Source organism: Xiphophorus maculatus, chromosome 3 (genome assembly GCF_002775205.1).
Source record: "Xiphophorus maculatus strain JP 163 A chromosome 3, X_maculatus-5.0-male, whole genome shotgun sequence".
NCBI classification, from domain to species: domain Eukaryota; kingdom Metazoa; phylum Chordata; class Actinopteri; order Cyprinodontiformes; family Poeciliidae; genus Xiphophorus; species Xiphophorus maculatus.
Genome location: NC_036445.1, coordinates 1,723,812 through 1,747,824, shown reverse-complemented (window position 1 = coordinate 1,747,824; position 24,013 = coordinate 1,723,812). Strand labels below are relative to the sequence as shown.

General features: G+C 41.8%; 2 protein-coding genes across 3 annotated transcripts; one reads left to right on the top strand and one right to left on the bottom strand.

The window, feature by feature from the left end:
- The first annotated feature begins 476 nt into the window (after positions 1-476).
- LOC111608045 (zinc finger and SCAN domain-containing protein 12-like) lies at positions 477-2,794 on the top strand. Its single transcript, XM_023330345.1, has 2 exons — positions 477-713; positions 813-2,794. Exons 1-2 carry the CDS (start codon positions 551-553, stop codon positions 1,505-1,507), a joined length of 858 nt encoding a protein of 285 aa, XP_023186113.1. The 5' UTR covers positions 477-550; the 3' UTR covers positions 1,508-2,794.
- Positions 2,795-7,517: 4,723 nt separating this feature from the next.
- Positions 7,518-23,559, bottom strand: atn1 (atrophin 1). 2 transcript variants are annotated; one of them, XM_014468709.2, is made up of 10 exons: positions 23,274-23,559; positions 19,915-20,034; positions 19,465-19,566; positions 19,018-19,137; positions 16,093-18,890; positions 15,086-15,296; positions 13,458-14,946; positions 11,525-11,692; positions 11,224-11,404; positions 7,518-8,263 (listed from the first exon to the last, which is right to left on the bottom strand). In XM_014468709.2, the coding sequence occupies exons 2-10, from the start codon at positions 19,939-19,941 to the stop codon at positions 8,230-8,232; spliced, it is 5,130 nt and encodes a 1,709-aa protein (XP_014324195.1). In that variant the 5' UTR covers positions 19,942-20,034; positions 23,274-23,559; the 3' UTR covers positions 7,518-8,229. The 2 variants fall into 2 exon arrangements, with proteins under 2 accessions (XP_014324195.1, XP_023186693.1); XM_023330925.1 differs by having other exon boundaries at positions 11,549-11,692.
- Between the last annotated feature and the right edge of the window lie 454 nt (positions 23,560-24,013).

The following is a 24,013-nucleotide window of genomic DNA, read 5'->3' as shown; positions in this document are numbered from 1 at the left end:
GCAAACATTTTAACCAAAAATTCGACAAAGACACACTTACAGTTTTTGTTAAAGTTTTATATTGAAAGAAACTGATTAGGAATTTCTTTCTTTTGCTTGATTTTTTTTTAATTTTTTGTTGCTAATATGAATTATTGTCATTTCCATCCATAAAATACGAAAATTTACACTTAACTTTATATTTTGGTCCATCTGATTATGTATTTTTTTAGATATTAAATTACTCTTCAGTAATATCTTAAATGGCTACTTTTTACTTTCACTTGAGTAAAAATATGTTGAAGTAGTGCTACTCTTACTTGAGTACAATTGCTAGTTACTCTCCCCACTTCAGCGCTTTAATTAAATGAGAAACAACATTTAACTTCCCTTTGGGACCAATGAAGTATTTTTGAATTTCCTTTTTCACACTCCGGTCCACCAGGGGGCGGCAGTGTTTTCACGTGACTCTCCGTTTCACGTCAGTGTTTACAAGCGAAGCGTGACGTTCACGGACCCGCAGAAACCCGTTTTCAATCGCCGCTAAGATCCTGCAATCTTTCCAGGAAAAATGCTGCCTCTTAGAGTTTTCCTCAACGAGAGACTCTCCGCGGTGGCGGAGGAGATTTTAGGAGCCGTGGAGAAGACAATAGCGGTGTACCAGGAGGAGATTTTACGCTCCAAAGATTTAGAAATCAGGCAGCTCAGGATGCAGCTGAAGCTCCTCCGTTCAGGTATTTTCTGGTATAATTCACATGGAAACCATGTGCCATGCAGCTTGGTGTTAAAAGTGTGTTAAAATGAAATTGTTGTGGCGTGTTTTCGTTTTGTAGAGCCTAAATCGGACAATTATCTTGAAACCGAGCAGCTGCATTCTCCTCCCCCTCCTTCTGCTTCTCCTTCTGTCCAGCCCCATCAGTCACCCCCTGCAGTGGCTGCTGTCCATGAGGAGGAGCAGCAGCAGGGAGGGGAGGAAGAGGATGAAGTCTGCTGCGTTGATCAGGAGCTCCCAGAGACGTCGCAGGGCAAAGAGGAGCAGGAGCAGCCGCGGGGAGACGCTCCCAAGCGGCACTTCTGGATGGTGCACGACCCCGCTGAGAACCAGGACGACCCGGAGTCAGAGGCGCAGGAGTTCATCTCACCCCACACCGGCCTGCCGACCTCTCTGCACGAACAGGCGCTGCACTTCCAGCAGTTTCTCAGCAGCAGCAGCAACAACAACGGCGGGGGGAACAGCAGCGGCGACGAGAGCAGAGACAGGCCCTACATCTGCTCCGTGTGTGAGAAGCGCTTCACCAACTGCTCCCACCTGGCGGCCCACATCAGGACGCACACGGGGGAGAGGCCCTACATGTGTGACATCTGCAGGAAGACCTTCATTACCACAAGCGCTCTGAACAGACACCAGACCATTCACACCGAGGGGAAGCGGTATATATGCGCCTTCTGTGGGAAGTCCTTTAAATGGATGGAGTCTCTAGGCAGACATGTGAGAAGCGTTCACAAGAGTGATAATGTGCAAGTATGAGGTTCGCATTAAAGCTGCAGTATGTGACTTTTATTAAAAAGAACAATGTTTTTATGTATTTTTCAAAACTATAACTATGTTATGACAGTTTGTTACCAGGTCATCTGTGAAAAGAAAAATCGATGATTTCCTGATCTACTATTGCTGTCTGACGAAATGCACCGCCCCCGACCAAAAACAACCAATCAGAGCCAGGAAGCAGGTCTTAGCGCTTTCAAACAATGCTGCTAAATATGGCAAAGGAGGAGAAACAGCTTACCTTCACAGAAAAAAACAGTCTTTCCGTGGCCATGTTAACAAGAGTGAGCATTCACAACATGCTATGCTAGCTGAGGTAGTACAGAGCAAGGTGGTAAGGGAGGATGAGTCACATGAGATTATAATTGACAGCGCTAATCCCTGCCTCCTTTCTCTGATTGGCTGTTCCTAGTTAGAGCTAGGAGACAGAGGAGCTACATTTTTCAGATGTTCTGTCTCATACCATGCTATCATGACAGTGAAAGTTTCAATAAACGTGTAACCAAATATTTTTTATAAAAGTTATGCAACTTTTATAAAAATATATAAATTATTTTTCATATTTATTAAAACTGTAATGACGTCATGACAGTATGGTATCAGACAGATAATGTGAATAAATCAAGCTGCTCCCAGTCAAAAATGACCAATCAGAGCCAGGAGAAAGGCCTTAGTGCTGTCAATCACTCTCATGTACACGCTACAAAATGTGCTAATGGCAGAACAGCAACTCACCATTACAGAAAAACCATGCTAACTAGCTATAGCATTCATGTCAGGGTTTGTTTTTGTGACCTAGCCATAGCGTAGCAGAGAGCAAGAGGGAGGGTGTAAACAGCATGTACATGAGCAAGATTAGCAGCGCTTAGACCCTCCTCCTGGCTCTGATTGGTTGTTTCTGACTGAACTGTGTATTTCTGAAGTTAGTAGTGGGAGCAACAACATTACATTTCTTATATTGTCCCAACATAATGATAATTTCAACAAATGTGTAAAAACATTTTTATATAAAAGTTGCATACTGCACCTTGAAAGGTGTAGTTTTACTTCAATTACATGTCCGCGTATGAATTAATTATAAACTAAATAGCTGGTGTTCGGAATGTTAGTAAAGTGTGATTTACTGTATGTAGTACTGAATATGCCTGAATCCCTTTAAGACTTGTGTAAATTATTAATTGGTAGCAAACTGATTGTGTAAAATTCACATTTTTAATTCATGTAGGGTCCATGTATCATTTCAGAATAAAAATTAAAAGTCATTCTTCACCTTTTATCTCCTTTTCATGCTGCAGATTAAAAAGTACATCCCACGACGCGCCAGTAGGGGGCAGTAGCAGCTTTTCATTCATAATATCCTACTATGAATCTGGAGAATTTGGCAGATTTAATATAATCTCTGCCCAAGAGTGTGGATTTATTTTCTCAGTGAAGATGTCAAATGTTCTCATTCTGCTGCAAAAACCCCTAAATATTCCTTCTCTTTGTTTATGTCACATTTAAAAATGTAAATATGAAACATCCATCAGTTCACTCATTGTTTTTCTTCAGTGGTAACATAAAAGATAACCTGAATAAATGCAATTTTTAAATGTATTAGTGAAAAAAAATCTGGCTCTGTGTGACAATGTAATTAAACTAAATTGTGATTAAATTCAGTAAAAAAAAAACCCTTTAATAATCACAAAAGGATATTAAATATTGAAAGTAAATTTACAACGATGCATTATTTAGTGTTGATTTATCACAAAAACAAATAATAAATATCTTTTATTATGTTGATGTGACAAAGTTAAAGTATTTTGATCCAAAATTAAGGATGTAGTTTACATCTGTTGTAACACAATTCAAACTTCTGTGACTAAAAACTCAAAGTTCATCTAAAAACAAGCCAGCTGTCCCTGAGTTTCTCCTTTTCTTCCTGGAGATCTTTCCATCCAGTCGTTTTCTTTCCGCATTAATGAACACCAGCTTCGCTCTCAGAGTGCCAGGGCGGCGCATCAGAACCGATCAGTCATCAGATAATCTGTGGCAACGAGAAATCCAAAAATTATTTTTTTTATGGGGAAAAAAATGATGAAAGCAAAAATATCTTTTAAATCTGATCCTTAAAGGAAAGTTAAAAAGAGAGGAATGAATTCAAACTCTGCTGTGATGAAGGGAGGCTGAGCGAAAGGTGGAAAATAAACAAAGCAGAAAGAAATAAAGAGGGAAAAATAAAACTGACACAAACAGTAAACAGAAAGTAACACAGGGAGTAAATTAAAAATAAAGCAAAAGAACAAAGAAGAAATGAAAAAAACAGAAACAGAAATAAATCTCCAACACATAAAAATCAGGATATGTATCTATTTCAGGTTAACAGAGAAACCAGAGAGAATCCACACATCCGACAAAGAATATGCAAAATCCTGCAGAAAAGACTCCAGACCGGGATTTGAACCTACAACCTTTTAGCTGTAGCCACAATGCTAACACTGCAAAAGCACAAAATCTTAACAAGTAATTTTGGTTTAGTTTCTAATGCAAATATCTTAGTGCTCTTGGAATGACTTACAAGTAACTTTACAGCAAGACAAAGGAGTTTCTTTTAACTCATTAATTCTTTAATGTTGATGAAGAAATACTAGTTTCATTAGCAGATAATTTATCTTAAAACAAGACATTTTTGAATTTTTTTTGTGGCCTGTGGACTAATTTTGATGCAGATGGAGACTTTTTATTTATAATAAGGGTAAAGTTATAATAACAACAATGCAAAGAATTCATCATTTTATAATAAATAGAACCAAGAGACTTTTACTGCCTCGTCCAATCTAATTTATTAAACTTGGATAAACATAAAAAGCATTTTGACAAAAAGTGACCCAAGTCCTGGCAAAAAAAACAAAAACTCCTAAAACTAGATGCAAAATAATGTTTACATTTTTGGATCTACAGTGAAAAACATAAAAAATTAACTACTTAATTTTACTTTTTTTAAAACTTTTATTTTCTTGGCCTGGTAGTACTTTTCACTCAACGATTTTGGCCCATATGACAAAAAGTTTGGACATTATTTTATTTATGCTTTTTTTTTTTTTTGCTCCTGTTTCCTTTTTATTTTCTTTTTCTTGTAACTTTAAGATCCACTGGCATAAAATGTAAATACTTGTTATTTCTTCCCCTCTCCGGAAATTTGGGCCAAGACTGTTCAAGCTTCTGCGGAAAACGTTTTAATTGGCGTGTCATGTTAACAAGACTGGCCATGGAAGCCGTAAAAGTGTGACTTTAATTATCTTATAATACAAGACAGATCCTAATGGCTGGACAAGTTTGATTTGCACAAATGAAAATCACATGTTGAGACCAGATGCTCAGGCAAAACATTTTTTAGTGCTGTGTTTTCAACCCAGAGATGGTTTTTATTGTAGAATTTAATTGATACCAGATAAATATTGTGTTTTGAACATTTCCAACTGTCTATATATGTAACATTTATGCATAATTAAAGTGAAACTGAAGTAAAATATTGCAAATCTTTTTCTGAAAACACGCAAGAGTGCAAGACTAGATTAGAGAACGATGAAATAGCAAATATTGCAATGACATCTGCTTCAATGTTTTCCTCACTTCTCTCAAATAGTTATTGAGTCGTAAAGAGTTTGATGTTAAAATTCAGCAGAAACTTTGCAGACATATTGGTTAGCACTACACACCGCTAAAAATTAACAACAGAAGAAAAAATTAATGGACTAAATGTGTGACTGTTGAGCTGCTGTGCACTTGGTTTGAGTAACTAACAAAAACAAAACAAAAACACAGGAAGTGCAAGAAGCGATGAAGTGAGGATATTAATGAGCTTGCAAAAGCGATCACACCCACTCAGAGTTTTGTCACATTTAAACCACATTTTAGTATTTTATTTTATTGAAAGAGCAGCACAAAGTAGAGCCGAGTTTTTAAGCCGAAAACAGAGGACAGCCTGTGTTGTTTAATAAACCTCCTAACTGTGAACTGATTTTGTATTCAGCTGTTCAGTGAGTCAATATTTTACACAAGATTCCTACAAAGTTTCCTCTTCAAAATTTTGGATACTCATTCCCAGATCATTTTTTTCATTTTGGATATTTAATTTGAAAAAAAAAAATCCCTTTTTTCCCCCTAAAACTCTGAAACAGCAGAGTGTGGAAGCTAGTTTTCAATTCATCCATGTATTAAAATCAAATTTCACTAGTTTTTCACTTCTTGAGCAACTTATATTAGATAAATGGTGTAATGCTTGCAATTCAGGACTGGATTATCCCAGATTAAGTGTTAATCCTCTGTGTTATATCTAGTCTGATCTATGATTCCTTCGTTCCAAAATGCAGGATTTGTTTTTATTTGTTTGGCTTCTAAACTGACTCCAGTTCAAAGTTTCCAGACTAACTGGGTCCATTTTAGAGAATAAATTAACCCCAAACCATCTTGTGGCAGTGAGTGAGATTAACTGTTTAACATAAACTACAGAATAAAGGTCGGTTGTAAATCATGTAAATAATCCTCGATTTTCAGAAAATGAAGGTCAGATTCAAGATTTTATCTTTTAGATATTAATAATTAATTATTAATTGTAATCTGATTTATGTCTGGTTATTTATCAATCAGTCAAAGTTTGGTACCATTAACATGAATGGGAGCTGTTTGGTTTGAAGTCATTGAATAGCAAAGTTTGGAAGAATAAACTTTTTTCAATTCTCAGGTGTGATTTTTTAAAAACTTGTACAAAATATAAAAATAGACACTTTTCCAGACTTTTTAACGCTCCAGAAATTTTGTTTTCATAGTAATGACTCTGCTGGCTTTAATCTTTCCATTCTTCTTTACAAAACACTTCAATCAGTTCAGATTGTGAGCATCTGTGAACAGCACTTTTTAAGTATTACTAAAGACTCTTAGCTTGATTTACACTTGGACTTTGACTAGACCAATTAAGATATGATTTCAGCCATTTTACTCTAGTTCTGGCTGTATGTTTAGGTTTGTTTTCCTACAGGAAGTATCAAGTCTTTCCAGCTGCTCTGAGCTCTTCTTGTCCAGCTTTTGACTGGATCAGAGCTTTATATTCTTGCAGAAGCAGAGGATGATTAAATGGATGCAGGTCCGGGTCCAATCTGAAAAATGGAGCTGTAAATACAGACAAGAAGAAGCTGATTCAACAAGATTAAACAGAAAATAAAAAACTACGACGTTAATGATTGTCTTGCATCTGAACGAGCGTTTGTGTTTAAAAACGTTCGACGTCTTTGACCTTCACCTCCTCCTCCATGCCGGAGAAAAAAAAAGAAAAATACGACTGATGATGTGCTAAGAATAAAACCCCAGATGTGATTTCACCAGTGGGGGTAAAAATGAGATCTGTCCTGCAGGAAGGCGCTTTACATTATGTTGACACACTTTTTCAAGGTGACTTTAAATGACACAAACCCCACAGAAAAGACGAAACACCCAGAAGCAGCAGCAGCAAGAAGGAACGGAGCTGCAGATTCTGGGACGTATCAATAAATGTGATCTGTGGGGCGGCAGTGAAGGCCGCAGATCTGCAGGGAGGAGATTCCACACACACACACACACCACACACACACACAACCCTGAGCCTTCAGCAGCATCAGTAAATCACTCCTTTCAGCTCCTCCCTTCTTTCTCCTTCTCCCCAAATTTCCCTCTTTTCTCCTTTTTTCTTTCTTTTCTCCTTTTTTACAGTGCAGTCAGGAATGCTGGCTCTACAGGGTGGCTGCTGCTGCTGCTGCTCACTGGAGCGACTCACCTCCCATGTCTCACACTCATCCCATGTGTCTCTTATTAGCTACACTCACCCGAGAGAGGGAAGGATGGAGGGACGGAGGGAGGGAGGGAGAGGCTGGTGCAGAGGGGGAGGAGTGGGAGGAATTTGATATGCTTTGTGCACGAATGACTTGTATAAAACAAAAGACGGGGCAAAAACTCTGAAACACACACCAAGACTCGGGGAAACTATAGCAAAAAAAGAGATTATAATTTATTCCCAGATTTTTTGTTTCTTTTGCCCTCATTTGCATCTTGTTTCACAAGGTAAATTGAAAATAAAAAATAAAAACCGACCGCCATACCATGAAAATGTAAAAAAATAATACAAATAATATGTGTTGTATATATAATTATATCATTATCAACAAACGGACGACATTAATCATAATAACAATACTATCATCATAAACAGAAACACTAAAATCGCTGGTCTCATGCATATCGAACGCCCCTCGGATACAAAAGAGGGGAGGATTTACTAAAAAGAGAACCAAAAGCTCCACCGGTTCAGAAGAAGCGCCTAGCTACATGCAACGACAGAAAAGAGACTCATGTACACATTCCTTCTGGCATCAAGTATTTTACAACATACTGTACTTCACAATCCTCCTCCCCTCCCAGCTAATATACTGTACAGAGCACGATACAAAACAAGGTTAATACAGGGAAACGTTGGGACTCTGGTGCAGTTTGCAGGGACGATGTGCAACATTTTCACACCTTCTTCTTTTGTTAATCCTTCGAAATGTTCCCGTCCAGGTTCGGTTTGATAAGTTCCCTCTTTGTTTTCAGTGCTTTTCTTTTCTTTTTTTTTCTTGATTCAGTCTGTTCTTGCACAGATTCACATGTTTTGTTTCTACTTCTTGCCCGAGCCGCTCTGCATCGTGTCCCCTCCCTCACAGGGTCTTGTCACTCTCTTTCTTCAGGTGACTGAAAGATTTAAAAAGAAGAAGAAATGAGCTCAAGTTTACATTAATGGAAAGATCAGCATCATTACATGCACCTTTATAGATTGTAAGTTTTTTGATAGCATCCTCCAGACACATGGTAAGCATTTCTAAGAAGCCTTAAAACAAATTCATCAGCAGCATGAGCTCACGCGGAAAAAGTAGAAAAATCCAACCTTTCGTTTGAGTACTTTTGTTTGTTTTTTAAAGAAGATGCTGTGGTTAACTCTTGGCAACCCTAAAGGTGCATTTCCACTGAAAGATACTTTTCTAGATCCCCTGCAGAAACCAGAACAAAATCAAGGTGAAGCTTTGAGATGACCTTTGGTTTTGGCCATCTTCCTGTTCTGCAATTTTGTTTACAAACAAATTGCTTAAACCGACCGCAGCTTTTTGGGCGATCACAGATCTTTAAAAAGCCTGCCGATTCCGGTTTTAGCCAATACCATTTTTTTTTTGTCTGGAATGTTGCTAAATAAAGCAAGAAAGTCGCTGAGTTGGTAAAAGTGGGATGATGATTGTTAAATGCAGACATGACCTGTCAGACAAACCTTGATCACAGCAGAGCAGAAGAAGACAGAGGCTGATTTTTAGACATTTGCTAAGGTGGAGAAGATCTACCAGTCTCCTAAAATGAAGGACATCTGATCCGATTTCCCCTAATTTAAGCCTCAGTTTTTACAGTTTACTTTCAAATACATAAATCAAATCTGTCAACCTTAGTGGTAATATTCAATTCAAGGAAACAGAAATAAACACTTGAATCAAAAGATTGGCTTTATTTACTGGAGAAAGTCAGATTGTTCCAACCTTCTTCTGAGTTAAAAGTGATTTTAATTCAGTTTCAGTATTTATAGACAATGACATAAATTGTGTTTTTTACTACAGGTTGTAATCTCTCCTCCTTTCCTCTCATGCACAGAGTAAAGATCAACAAATGTCAAATCTACTCTGTTGCTTTTGTGCTAAACACAAGAAATGTTCAGGTAGATAAAAATATTCCAGAAAAAACCCCTAAAATATGCATTGAGACTGCCTTGTAGTAAAAGTCACTGAATCTCTTGTTCTTTTTTTTTTCTACCTTTTAAATTTATTAGAGATAATGCTGCACAACAACCTGATCGAACCCCTGACAGAAAATAAGTGAAAAAGCGAAAAGAAAATCTTTTACTTTAAAAGTTTATAGCAAAGTCTGGTTGCCTGGAAGCAAAATCTAAACGTTTAATCTGACGTTTTCCACATTTGAGATCAAAATCCAGGCTGTCATTTTAGGCTTTATAATTGAAATTTATACCTGAATTACTAACATAATTTAGAATTGAGATTCTTCCGTAGGTCTTGATTAAATCCAAAAAAGTCACTGCATAGCAGAACCAAAAGCAAACGGGATACTAATTGATGTTAAAACACTCAGTTTTATTTCTCTCAAGCAAAATCAATACTTTTGTATGGCAATATGCCCAACAGTGTGTTTGGGTGATTATGTTGAAGCAAAACCTGTTTTATAAGATTCAGGAGGCAAGAATAAGAGAGCAATCAGAATCAGAAACCGTTCTTTAAAGTGTCCTTTCTAGGCAGGTCGACATTTTCAAAAGTTGCAGCTGATCAGCTTTGCAAAAGCCTTTTTATCTCCTGGACTTTTTAACTTTTTGTCACATTGCAGCCTCTAACTTTAATGTATTTTACTGGGATTTGTGTGATAAGAGCGCAATTCTGAAGTGGAAGTAAAATAAAGCAAAAAAAAAAGTGTGGGGTAGATTTTAATTTTTCCCTCTAAACTAAAATACTCTAAACCTAAATAAAATTCAGTGCAACAGATTTCCTTCAGAGATTTCCTTAAATCCAGTAAAAATCTGTTCTGTGAAAGTTTCAGAAAATTACCTTACAGAAAACTACGGAGCTAAATTGGGGCCATAAAGTTTGTTGAAAAGAAAAAAAATCTGAAAAACAATCTGGAAAGCAGTTTTGAAAGTTTTTTTCAGTTTCAACTTTTTCAAGTTTTATTTATTTTTTTTCTTCTTTTGAACAAAATTTATGGCCCTAGTTTAGCTCCATACAAAACCTAAGAAGAAATATTTTATAGTTTAAAGCAAACTTAAAGACATCATCTCAAACTGGAGAAAAGGTTTTCCAGTTAAAATGATAGGCCAGCATATATGTAATTAAACAGCAAATAAGCCAAAATTTACAAAAAAACAAACAGTTGTTTGTAATTAAATAGAACATATTTAGTTTTGGGTAAATATGTTCTACCCAAAATTTCTCACATGGTAAAGTTTTAGCTTTTATGGGTCAAATTCTGTTAAAAAAAAAAAAAAATCTCCCACTAAGCAACTCTTTTTTTTAAAAATCCGATTATTAATTAGTTAATCCAAAAAAATACTCAAAATACTCAAAGGATTCCTCCGATACTGTACTGATGCTACGTGAAGCAGAAACGGTGGAGGTTTTCACATGCATAATTATTTTTGCAATTTAATAACTTATTTCAGACATGAGTAAAACAATAGAAACTAACATAAATAATAACACAAATAAACCAAAAACAAAGTAAAATAACCACGAAAATAATGCAACATAAAACAAAACAGAATGTCAACATAGCATGTCCAAAAGAGAGCAGGAAGAAGATTATTTAATACTCCTTGTCATTAAAAAACAAAACAAAAACTATAAATTACCAGCTGATTTTTTACTAAAGATTATCAAGCTTTCACCAGAGGAATACGATGTTATTGCATTTTAGGCAACAAAATGATTATTTTCTTATTGAAAATAAGAAAGTAAAAAGTGAATTTAAGTTGTTTCTTTGCATCTTTTAATGTAATGCATTGTATAAAAAAGGCTGAAGTGGTTAACTGAAGCATTTGCAAAAAGATTTATTTTTTTCTCCTCAGAATAATCAGTTGCAGTTTAGACAGAACGGACAGACGGCTTTAGCACCTGAAATACTCGTCCTGTGTGAGGGAGTGGTGGTGATGGTGGTGGATCCACTGCTGTTCCAGGGCCAGTCTCTGGATTTGCAGCTCCGCGCTCTGGGCCTGCTGCATGGCCTGGAGCTGATGGGCCGCTGACATGGGACCGGTGAGGGAGGAAGGCTGGGGCAAGTCACGGAAAGGAGCACCTGTCCCCACAGCAAGAGTTGGAAAAAAGAGGGTCAGAGGTCACCGTCGAGAGCAAAGCGGCACGACCGTAATGGTTTTTAGCACTGTGTTGTTTTTAGAGAAGAAAACTGAACGAGTACATGGACGAGGAGCCTTCTCCTCACCGAACAGCTGTTGGCGAAGCACCTCGCTGTCAGTGAGGGGGTGAGCCAGGATGGGCGTGCCGAGTGCTGCTCCTGGGTAAGGAAGGCGAGCCAAAGGAGACCCCGACGCCAACGGGTCCATCAGGGGGTGAACCCCGCCCGCCGCTGGATGCCAGTGATGTAATAGGAAATACAGGACACACTTAAAGTGAGTCAAAGCAGGATCTTCAGAAGACGTTTTACATACAGGAGCTTTTATTAGATCCGATCAAAAGAAAGTCAGGGAATATTGCTGAATATGATTTGTAGAACAAATATTTAATCATACAATCACACGACTTTTATTTGGTTTTATTCCAGAAAGCAAAATGTAGAAAACATTCAAACAAGCGAGAGGAGAGTAAGGTCTAGTCCAAATCTGGCCTAATATGTAGAGAAACTGATAAATTTTTATACGTTTTGGCTTTTCATTCACACAAAAACTCTGTCTGATATCACTAGAAATGATTATTTATGAAAACTCTAAACAAAGTAGCGATTTAAGAAAACTGTACTCATGTTTACGTGTGCAGATGTCATTACAATCTATGACATAATTCCCAATTGACATTGTCTTAGTTTTTTAATAACTATATTCTAATACACTATCTAAAGTACTTCAACCCATACACCTGGCTTTATAAATTAATCTCCAAACTCCTAACAGGAAGTCATGGTTGTTTTGAAGCATTCTGATTGGCTGGCAGGTTTTAGCTTCGTGTTATACTTCTGGGTTTGGTGTGTTTAAAAAACGACGCTCAGTGGCGGATCTGTGTGGGTTCATGTGGATGAAAACTTTTCTGAAACCGATCCCCTGTGTACGGTATTTTTTAAAACGACATGGAGTATGTGTGTACTCTGAATAAAAGAAACAACTTCAAAACGGATTCACCCATCTAAAGAAAGAAAGATCATTTCAGAAAAACACTAACCACATCAAATTACTCTGGGGTTAGCGTACAGCAATCTTGCTAAATAAAGATTCATGTTTGAAACAATCCTGTATTGTTTGTTTCTTATAGGTTGTTTATGTGAAATTTACAAATGTAATGATCAATACTGTTTTTCGAACAAAAGGACCAGAAAACTACTAGAGCCATCAGAAATAATATTTTTTTCTAAGATAATACTGAGATTTAAAAATATATATATATATATATTTTGGATGTTGTCTATGTTTTTTCCACCGAATTAAGACTTTTTTTGCATCATTGAATCCAAAAATTACATCAATTTTTCTCAATCAGGTTAGGTTTTTATAAAAATTACATTCTTGTGACATTATCATCCTAAAAAGGTCTTAGAAGAAAAAAGAAAGTTTTCTGACAGGGTGTATTAATGAAATATTACAAACTTGGATTTCTGTAAATTGTACAATAAACACTATTAAGGGTAATGACATGTAAATTGAACATTATGTCCTCATTGTGTAAATTTCTCCATTTCTTTTCTGTCCTGATGGACTCGCTCCTCCTGCTCGTCACTCACTGAACCCAGATTCTCAACAAACTGATCCATATGTGAGAACAAGTCATGCATTTTGATGCTCATGTTGCTCCATAGATCAGAAAGTTTACCAAATTGAGCAAAACCAATGTGATTTTTGGATTCAGCACATCAAAATCACCCTAAAACAGCTGAAAAACCCCAGACAGTTTTTGGCTGCTGACCAGTGTAATCACTTGCAATCATTGTAAGTAAGAACGAAGTTTGACTCTTTGAGTTTGGACTTTTGTTGAATTTTGAGTTTGCTGTCAACAGCATAATCTGTTAATTACTAACTAAGCAGATGTTTTGAAATAATGTTTTGTGTCTAACTTTGTTCATAGTGACAGATCTGAGGTTTGTGGTGTGAGCTGACTCTGACAGCAATGGTAATAGCAGTTGGTACCTGTGTCTTGCTGGTGCAGGTGAAGATGTGAGTGGATGTGTGAATGCTGGTGATGATGAGGCGTCACATTCAACATCTGAAGACGCCCCAGGTTCTCTCCTCCACCTCCTCCCCCTGTTCCGCCTCCATTCCCCGCTCCTGCTCCTCCGCCTCCCCCACTCCCTCCCCTTTCTCGCTCCCTCTCTCTTTCTCGCTCTCTGTCCCCAAAGGCCGGCAAAGCTGCTCTGTCCCGCTCCCTCTCCCGTTCCCTCGCTCCGCTCCTGTCGCGCTCGTACGAGGCAGGGGAGCGCGTGGGAGTCGGATAAGTCTCGGGCGGAGCAGCTGGGGCAGGAGGCGGAGGCACGTGAGAGGACAGGGAGTTAGGGAAAGAAGAGTGGGGCACTGGCTGATGAAGTGAGGAAGAGTTGGAGGTAGGTGGTTGAGGAGGAGCAGTTGGAGGTGCGGAAGGTGGTGCCGGGGCTGAGGGGGCAGATGAAGGGTGAGAGGGGAGGGAAGGTGGAAGGAGGGATGAAGGAGGAGGATTAGACAGTGACTGTGGAGCAGGAGGTTGTGGAGGTCGGGTTACTTGTGCCAGGGTTGGGTTTTGAAGGTGTGGAGGTCCAGGTGGAGCAGGAGGAGGGGGTGGAGTGCCATAGAGTGATACTTCATTAGCTGCTGCACCTCCTGCAAGCAGCAGGGAGTGAGCATGTGCATGGGCGTTGCTGTGGGCATGCGCATGCGAATGAGCAAGTGCAATAGCTGCAGGGTCGGGTATGGATCCCACAGGATAAACCCGCTCATCACTCTTAAACTCAAATCCAGGCTTTAGCCGATCTCGATGAGCTGCCATTGCGTGAGGGAAACCCATGCCTCCCAAACCCGCACCGCCAATTCCTCCTGGTACGGGGCCCCCGGCCATCCCAGGGTGCCCCGGCACACCTGGACCACCTTCAAGGCTGCCACCGTACAAAAAGCCCAAGATGGCTGCTGCTGTTGCTGCATCGGTAGGTAGGTGGTGTGGGTGGCTCAAAGCATGGTTTTGTAATTGAGGGAGGAAGAATGAGGGGTGGACGTGGGGGTGACCATGGTGAACTTGAGGGTGGTGTGCCTGAGCACGACTCGCTGCACTAAGAGGAGACATGGCATGTGGGCGAGCGTATTCGCTCAGGGTTCTCAGGGCTGGTGTGTCAGGTCCTAAATATGGACCTCCTAACCCAATTCCCAGGGCCCCCTGAGGACCACCAACCACTGCCGACGCCCCACCCATGGTGGGTAAGAGGAGGGAGTGGGGAATAGCGTGGGACAGAGAGGGGTGGAGATGATGTGTCGGTGGAAGATGAGCATGTGGATGTGAGGGGTGATGCTGTGGGTGAGCGGGAGCGTGGGCGACTACGTTGGCGGAGGAAGAGGCGGAGGAAGAGGAAGGGTCAAGAATGATGGAGGACGAGGGGGGGAAGAAGAGTGAGGAACCCTGGCGTCCCCCTCCAGCAGCACTGACATCCTTCTGGTGCTGGAAGAGAAAACAGACGGACAGTAAATCATGTGTATATGACTTACGTTCCTCCCCTCCCTTCAACAGATCAATTTAATCTACATCAAATCCATAAAATCTGACATTGGACATAATTATCACGCTGAAATGTGCACACCTGTAGATGCCGATCCAGTTCTCTCTCACGCTCTCTTTCCCGTTCCCTTTCTTTCTCTCTCAGGTCTCTGGCCCTCTGCTCAACTTCCCTGCGAGCTCTTTCGATCATCTCGTTCCTCTTTTTCCACAGTTTGGAGCCGTCCAATGGGACAAAGAGGACATCGCTGCGGGCACAGGAGTTGCTGCTGCCTCTGTCAAGGACCTTGTGAAACCTAGAATCATTGGACATAATGTTTACAACTATTAGGAGTCAGTCTGATGTTAAGAACTAAAAGCACTTTGCAATACGCCTCTTGAACTTTTTCACATAACAACCACAAACTTCAGTGTACTTTTTTTGGATTTTATGTGTGAATACGCATAAAGCAGAGCAGTTTGTCACAAGGAGACACAAGTCCAAAATCTAAATGATAGTAGCAGTTAAAAGTATTGAAAAGTGACTCAGTCTGTTTTGAAAAAAAAGAAAGGGAAGCATCTTCATGGGCAAAAAGATCATAGATACACACACCAAAGGATTAATTGCAGGAAAAGGTATTAACTCAAGCACGGCTGAATATATTAGCATGTCCTCAGATTTTTATTTTTAAAATACTCTAAAGATAATTACCAATTTTCCATCCATTACAAAATTATACTGTATTTTATGTTGGTATATCACATAAAATCCAAAGAAATACATACAAGTTTGTGAGTATAGTGCAGGGGTGCTCAAGACCAGCCCTCGAAAGCTACTGTCCTGCAACTTTTAGATCCATTCTTATTCCACCAGACTGGGATCAAATGGCTGAATTCCCTCACCAGCAGCCATTCAGCTCTGACCAGACCTGGTAACGAGCCATTCATTTGATTCAGGTGTGTTGGAGAAGGGATGCATCGGAAAGTTACAGAGTAGTAGCTCTTGAGGACTGGACTTGAGCACTCCTGGTCTAGTGTGACAAAATGTTAAATGTGAAAAATCTCAGAGGTATTACTATTTTTGCAAGGCTCTTCATTCCAGTTTGATTTTACCGTGCTGATTGGCTGGCGTGAATAGGAATATCCACATGTTTTGGTTCAGGTGAGGGACTTCTTAACACCAGGGGAGGGCTTTCAGTTTCTTCCCGGTCCTCTGGTGGTTCTTCCTTGATTACGGCTGTTGGAGGTAGACCTGAGTCTGAATGTCCCTCCACACCAGGAAGTGATGAGGTCAAGGCAGGTGTTGAGACATTGCTGTTGTTGTTGGTGGAGTTACTGAGAGGTGGTGGTGCCTTCGAGACATTCTGAGGTGAGGGTGCCTGTGAGTTTGCGTTGCTGCTACTGCTGACTGCGCTACTGTTGCTACTGCTGTTTGCCATGGTGCTGCCGTTGCTTCCGTTGGAGTGATAGGTGCCACTGAACTGAGGATGATTGTTCACAGTGCCATGGAAAGACGAACTGCGGCATCCAGGTGAACAGCTGGATGACACACCTGGAACGGGAAGTTGTGAGTTGGGTGCAGAGGAAGAACTAGAGGGAAAGGATGAGAAGGCTCCCATCTGATTGGTAGATGGGCTAGGTAAGGGAGATAGAGGTGTTGGAGGAGTTTGAGCAGAGGACTGATAGTGTGGAGGACGTGTACTAGGTCCCATAGTTGATTGGGGTGCCTGGGAATGGGAGCTTTGAGGGGGGTGTACAGGTGGCTGAGGAGGCGGATGTGGATATTGTCCATGATGGCTGGAAGAGGAGGAAGGAGAGAGTGCAGGAGGCTGATTAGGGCCTCCACGGCTTTGGTAGAGAGCAGACTCTCGCAGGTTTGAATCCCTCTCTCTGTCTTTGGGCCCAGGCTGGTAGTGGGGGTGAGGTGGGTGGGCATGTTGCGTTCCTCCTGTCCCTGGGTACTCTCGTCCCAGGTTTGGAGTCACTCCAGGGGAACTTAGGTACTCTCGATTTGTGCCAGCAGAAGGAGGTGCCCCAGCTGGAAAGTCTTTTCCTCCACTTGGAGGATAGTCTCTGTGGAAGTGATCTCCTCCAGTTGAAGGCATTTGTGTCTGGTCCATGGGTGGAGGGAAATCCCTGTTGGATGAATTTGGGGGATGAGAATGGGGATGCTGGGGAAGAGAGGAATGAGAAGGGTGATTGAGGTTGTTTTGGGGTGACGCAGGTGGGTCACGGTTCAGCATGGGGGCGACTGGTAGACCACTGGTTGAACTTGGGGGGTTCCCCTGTGGTATGGAGTTGTTATTAGGGTTGCTGTTGCTCACAACCTCTCTTGTCTGGCTCCCAAACTCATTCCATCTGTTGCCATCTTTGTCTCTTGGGTGCCCCCCTGCAGGTCCAGTGGGGCCAAAGTCTCTATTCTGATTTTGATTTGGCAGATTAAACTCCCTTCCTCCTTCCCGTTCCCTTTCGCGCTCCCTGTCCCTGAATGCTGAACCAAAGTCTCTTCGATCTGGACCTAAGTTGGGTCCATCTCTTCCTGAGCCTTGGTACTCCCTGTTCTGCCCTACGGGTATCCCCCCAAACTCCCTAGCTGGAATGCTGTTGGGGACACTCATTGCACCACAGCCATTATTACTACTCCCCCCTCCATTACTGTTGCTGCTGTTGCCAACAGGAGCAGAAAACTCTCTGGTGATCTCTCTCCCACCACACTCTCCTCTTACTCCCCTCTCTCTCTCTCCTGTGGGGCCCCTCTCTCTGTCCGCCCCCCCTCCAGCGTACCTGGGAAGGTACTCTCTGTGAGGGTGGGGGTGAGGATGGGGAAGGTAAGAGGGGTGGGACGAGGAGTGGCGAGAGGATGGCGGGTTGTAGACGGAGGGAAGTTGCTGCTGCTGCACGGGGGGCTGGTGCTGTGGGTGATGGCTGCCAGGATAGCGGGAGTAGCCCCAGCTCCCCTGGCAACCAGTTGCTGCCCCGCCCTGCCAACTGGAGCTGTAATGGTGAGGATGACTAGAGGGCTGGGTCTGAGGCTGAGACTGGGACAGGGGCTGCGGGCCGGACTGTGGCAGGAGAGAAGGAGGCGTGGACTGAGCCTTGTCCATGAGTTTCTCTGTTTTTTCAGTTTTGTCTCTTTCTGTCTTAACCTCAGCCGACAGGTTTTGTCCCCCAAGCTCCAACGGCTTCAGAGCAGGTGGAGGAGGAAGTGGAGGGGGCAACGAATGGGGAATGTTGGGGCTGTTATGGGAAAAATCTCCTCCAGAGATCGTTGTCTTGTTTATGCACTGTGTGCTGGCTTTGGAAGTCATTCTGTTGCTTTCAACACCCGCTGGTGAGCCATACTCAACTTTACACATCAATTTGGAATCCAGGGAGAAATATGATTTCCTCCCACTATTGCTGTCATTTGAGGATTCTCCTCCTCGAATAGAAGGAGTTAGACTAGAGGAAGAGCAGGGAGTGGAAGGGGGCTTTAGAGATGAAGAATCTTCAATTGTCTCTACGTCTCGTTTTTCCCCATCGCCACACGATTCTTCTCCTCTCCCCTCTCGTAACGTTCTCCTATCCTCCCCGCTCACCTTTCCTGCACCAACCTCTTTACCTTTCTCACGTTCTCCTTGCTTTGGTGAATCGGGTCCATCAGAATCAGAGTCCAGGCTACCCAAAGGGGAAGCGGAAAGACTAGGAGATGAGGATCGATTGTCCTGGTCTATATCCCGCCCGCTACTCAGGCTGCTACTGCTATTGGCCAGGCTCCCTACGGCTGAACTCCTACTGCCCTGGGATTGGCCATCTTCATTGTCACTCTCCCGAGATTGGCTTGCAGCTGAGGTTGGAGGTGGAACAGTGGAAGTTGTTGAGCTTTCAGTCAAGTGTGTTGATGTTGGAGGATTTGTGTTTGGTGCTGAATCCTAACAAAAGAAATGAATAACTTTAGAGTGAGGTAGAGTCAAAAATAGATTTTTGTCAAAGACAGCAAGGTGCAAGTTGCTTAATAAGGGATCTTTATATAAGAAGCTGATGACATGTAACACAAACCTGAACTTTCTGTCTCTTTGGAGGTGATACAAGTTCCTCCCCCTCACTCTCTGATGAATCATGTCCTTGTGATCTGCAACTGAAGCGATTTCCAGCCAGTTCCTCACCACCACCTCTTTGCTAAAACAACACAAGACTTTTAATTTTGTTGTATTGAATCCATAATAGGCTCATATCTGTTTTTAGAACAAAGCCTGCAGCTGCATGCGTTTAAACACAAAGCATCAAAGGTTTCAACGTGCTGACAAAAAATGAGTTAAACAGTTCTTAACACTGCAAGGGTATGTCTGTAGCAACCATACTGATGACTCACTCACACATCACTCACACACACACACCAAATTCAAAACAGGCAGTTTTTCTTTGTTTCATGACTTTTATCATTTGCATGCATGCATATTATTACAGTCAAGAGGTAACGATGAGCACAAAGAGATGAGCTCTAACCGTCTGCCGGTCAGTGCGTTCAGGGCGAGTTGGGCTGGTGTGCGGGCGCCTGCCCCTTCTCTCCTCACTTGCCCCCCTCCTTCGCCCACTGCGCATGGGCATCTGCAAAGTCCACCAAAAGGGGAAAACATGGTGGGGTGGTGCAAAGTGTTAAATGTTTATGTGTTAGAGAGGAGAAAGAAGGAGAACAAGAGATAATTGAAAGAAAAACAAGAGAGTTATTTGAAACAAAAGGGGTGGGGCGGCAGTTTAGGGTAGCAGTAGTAAAGGGAAAAATGAAAAAAGAAGAAAGGGGAGGAACAACAACAAAGAGAATGACTAATCTGACATTTTGAAAAATTATCTAACTTCTCACTAATTATGACATAGTAAGACAAACATTGAGAAATTAAGCAACTATATACCCTATGACAATTCTACAAAAACAGAAAAACTAGACCTTGCACATACCGATTCTTTGTGCGTCCTTGTTTTCATTATCTTTCCTTTATAACGTCCATTTCACAACAGAAGCCATTCCAGGAACAGAACTGGTTCCAGTTGTTTACCAACAGCAAAAGCTACAAAAACCTGCAGAGAAACAGAAGAGAAGAAGGCATGAGTCAACCTGAAGGGAATTCTGCTCAAGTACTCAATGTTTTTGTGAAAAAATAAAAAACACGATGAAAGAACGCAGTGGTCATTGACGTCATTTTGCTATCTGTACTCGCAGGGGAGTTTGTGAACTGGAGACATTTTTTTAAAGACATGCGAGACTATAAGAGCAGAAAAACAGCATTTAAATTCGCTGCATGCTCCACACTGTATCGGCACCACTGCTCTTCGCTGCACTCAAAACAATCTCCTCTCTGCTCTTAGGTTTCAGCACAGCAACGGAGAACTACAATCTCAAGAGGTTCATCCACTCCGACTGTCAGAATACACCGTTTGGTTGAGCTGCAACACTGGGATACTGGCATTTTGGAATGTAGTCTGCAGGAGACATACTGTGAATGAGAGCCACAACCCCCGTCCTTCTTCCACCTTCCCCACAACAACCCACAGCTACTTGTGGTTAACCCACATGACCTGGTTATGGTCAGAAGAATCACAAGCTTATTTATTCAGCAACCCATTAGGGGAACGAACAATGTCAAGATTCTTTTTTCCATGTGGTTCCGCTCGACAGTGAACAGTATGCACTCATCGGGTTTTCTAATCCATTCATTCATGTGCCACTATGATGAAAAAAATGGCTCATGAATATTAAATGAGGTTAAAAATAGTGTGCAGGGTTGTAAGAGAAAAGAAAGAACAGCTAGAGTAGAACCAGAGTGTATGAACACTGTAGGTGAGTCATGTAGCAGCTTTACTACATATGCATTAATTAAATAAAAGGCTCCTGCAGCAGGTGTGAAATCAGGAAAGTCGCAATCACTGATATTAATGAATATGCACTGGTCTCTTTATTAGTCACACCTGTTCAATTGCTTACAAAATAAATAGCAACTTAGCCAATCACATGTCAGCAACTCCATGTATTTATGCATCTAGATGTGCTGAGGAGGATATGCTGAAGTTCAAAGCTCTGGCAACAATATTTAAGAGCTTCTGAATGTGGCATAGTTGTTTGTGTCAGGCGAGCTGGTCTGATTATTTCAGAAGCTGTTGATCTGCGGAACTGTCAAGCATGACCGTGTTTCTGGTTTATGGAGAGTTGAGAGAGAAAATATCAAGCAAGCGGCAGTTATGTGGACAGAAATGCTTTGTTGAAGGCAGAATGGCTCATAGGGCCAGAAAGGCAACGGTAGCTCAAGTTACCACTAGTTACAACCAAGGAAAGTGAAATACAAAACACTTTGACCCTTAAAGCAAATGACTATAACAGCAGAAGACCATTCCCGTCCGTCAGCTAAAAACCTAGAAATAACACTAAAGTTGAACAAGATGACCAAATCTCCACAGTATCTGCCGTATTGATACCGTAGGGTCATAGACGACATGAAAGCATGAATCCCTTCAGTCTTGTTTCAAAGGTTCAGGTTGGTTGTAGTTCTTGTATTCCTATTGTTTCACTTATCTGAGACCGGTTTGGAGTCTCAGATAAAGAAATGCAGACATCCTTCTCCCCCAGTGACACTATTGCTCATTCTGGGGGTCTCAAGGTGTTGCTACACCAATGTAACCAACTAGCAGGATCTGTCCTCTCAGTCAGATCTATCCAGTACGCCTCCAAAGGAAGGCATCTTGATCAGATGCTCAAACCCCTCAAGTGACCCCTTTTGATGTGGATGAGAAACTCCATATTGACCTCCCTCAAAGAAGATGGTTTTCCACATCCTACATCTAAGACTGAGTCCAACCACTACATGGAGGAGTGGTGCGATGGTCTGGAGAAAATTAGTACCAATTATTATCATTTAAATACCAAGGCCTACCTGAGTATCGCTAATGACCGTATCTGCTGGTTTATAAACATAGAGTGCCCATCTTACGATGGTTACTTCCAGTATGAAGGGCATCATGTCACAAAATCAGATCATCTCAAACTGCTTCCTTGACAATGACTAAATAAGCCTCTACAGTCACCAGATTTCAATACAGAATAACTCTTTTAGGATATGGTGGACATGAAGATTTGCATCACACATGTAAAGCAGATAAATCTGCAGCAACTGTGTGATGCTATTACATCAATGTGGACCAAACACTTATAGTAATGTTTCTGATACATTGTTGAATCTATTCCACAATGAATTATGGTAGCTCTAAAGGCAAAAGGCATGTCCAGTCTGGTAATACCTAAGTGGTGGACCAACATATCTTATCGTTGAGTCTTGCCAAGCTTTGGTGTAGGGGGATATGTTTTTGGCACACTTTGGGCCCCTTGATACAAATTAAGAATAGCTTGTTGGCATTTTTAGCATGCTTTGACGTCTAAGCTATTCTTAATTAGCTTAGACGTCAAAGCATGCTAAACATGCCAACAAATCTGCAGCAACTGAGTGAACTATCCTCTCAAAAAGGACCAAAATATGTGTTCCACAAATTATTCCTGTCTCTCTACTCATGTACTAGCCAAGGCAAAAGGCATAGTCCCTTAATTTACCTGCAGATAAATTGATTAATAACGCAGCAGCAGCAGCAGCATCCAGTAGGGGGTCTGAACAATGCCTCTCAGTTACAGGTGGCATCCTTGCTGGCCTGCCAGTGGTCCACCGGTCATCAAACACCAGCACTGTCACCACCAACTCGCAGCACATGCATCATCAACAAACTGGCCTCTTCTCTCTGCGTGTGTGTGATGCAAAGCAGCAGCATGCAGTGGCTCTGCTTACATCACCAACGATCGTGCACCGCAACGACTCTTTTCTTCCTGCAAAAATGTTACTGATACACATGCAGAGGGGGGGACCGAGCATAGCTGCAGCCTATATGCTACCAACAGCGGAGCCCCAGCCAGCCAGCCAGCCAGCTCCTCGGCGACGTGTTCAGCAGCACATATATGACTCCACAGTCTGCACGGATGTCTGTTTTCAAAGCGATGCACATGTTAGAAAAAGGTGAATCGGAATGGCGATTTGCTTTGGCTCCCCTCAGACCCCATTTTTTTCCCCTCGCAGGAATGTGGATGCACCGCGTCGTGCAGCGTTTATTCGCCAGGACATTTTTTTTTTTTAGATATAGCAACGCAGATTGATGATTGTGATGATGAGGATGATGATGATGATGATGATTAGCGCACAAAGAGTAGGTACAAAAAATGGCATGGTGAGAACAAACGTGGCTCACAAACAGAGGAGTGCAAGAATCCATTTTCTGCTTCTTACCTATAATATCCAGCGATGCGTTCTCCCACTTTGCCTTTCCCTTTCTCCCCTTGTGTGTGTGTGGTTTTTTTTTTTTTTTTTTTGCTTTATGTTGCACGCCGACACGCACACCTCAGGGCCCAGGCGTCTGTCAGCAGAGCCTGGCGCTGGCTCATGTTGCAGCGGGATCCGATCATAACAATAACGCAGAAGAAATCTCCTGCTACTCCTTGCAGGGGGAAAAAAAACAGGGGTGCCAACTGCAGACTGTACAAATTGATGCCTCTTCCCCACCCCCTTTTGGTCCCCCCCTTTTTTTTCTTCCTATTTTGCACCCCCCATCTCTCTCTCTCCCCCCTCTTTCTTCAAGACGACTTGCACTTTTTTGTACCCCCTCTCCAGTCTTACAGTCAAAATATTTAGCGAGAGAGAAAGAGAGAGAGAGGGATGCACGTCGGGTGAGGGAAAGGGAGAGTGGTGAGGGCGTGATTTGCATAAGGAGAGAAGGGGGGAGACATGAGGAGGAGGAGGGAGGAAGAGAGGCGCAGAGAGAGGGCCAAAACTCTGAAGAGGGAGGGGATCAAGAGGGAGGGTCTCCTTAGACTAGTCCCTCCAGAGTCACCTTTACTACATGGAGAGCTTGAATAACTCGCCGCAGTAAACCTCAACGAGCAAAAACAACAACAGAACCATAAATGTCTGGTTTTAATAGGTAAATGTGTGCGCTTCCCACATTTTTCCACCATGTCTAAACAAAGGAG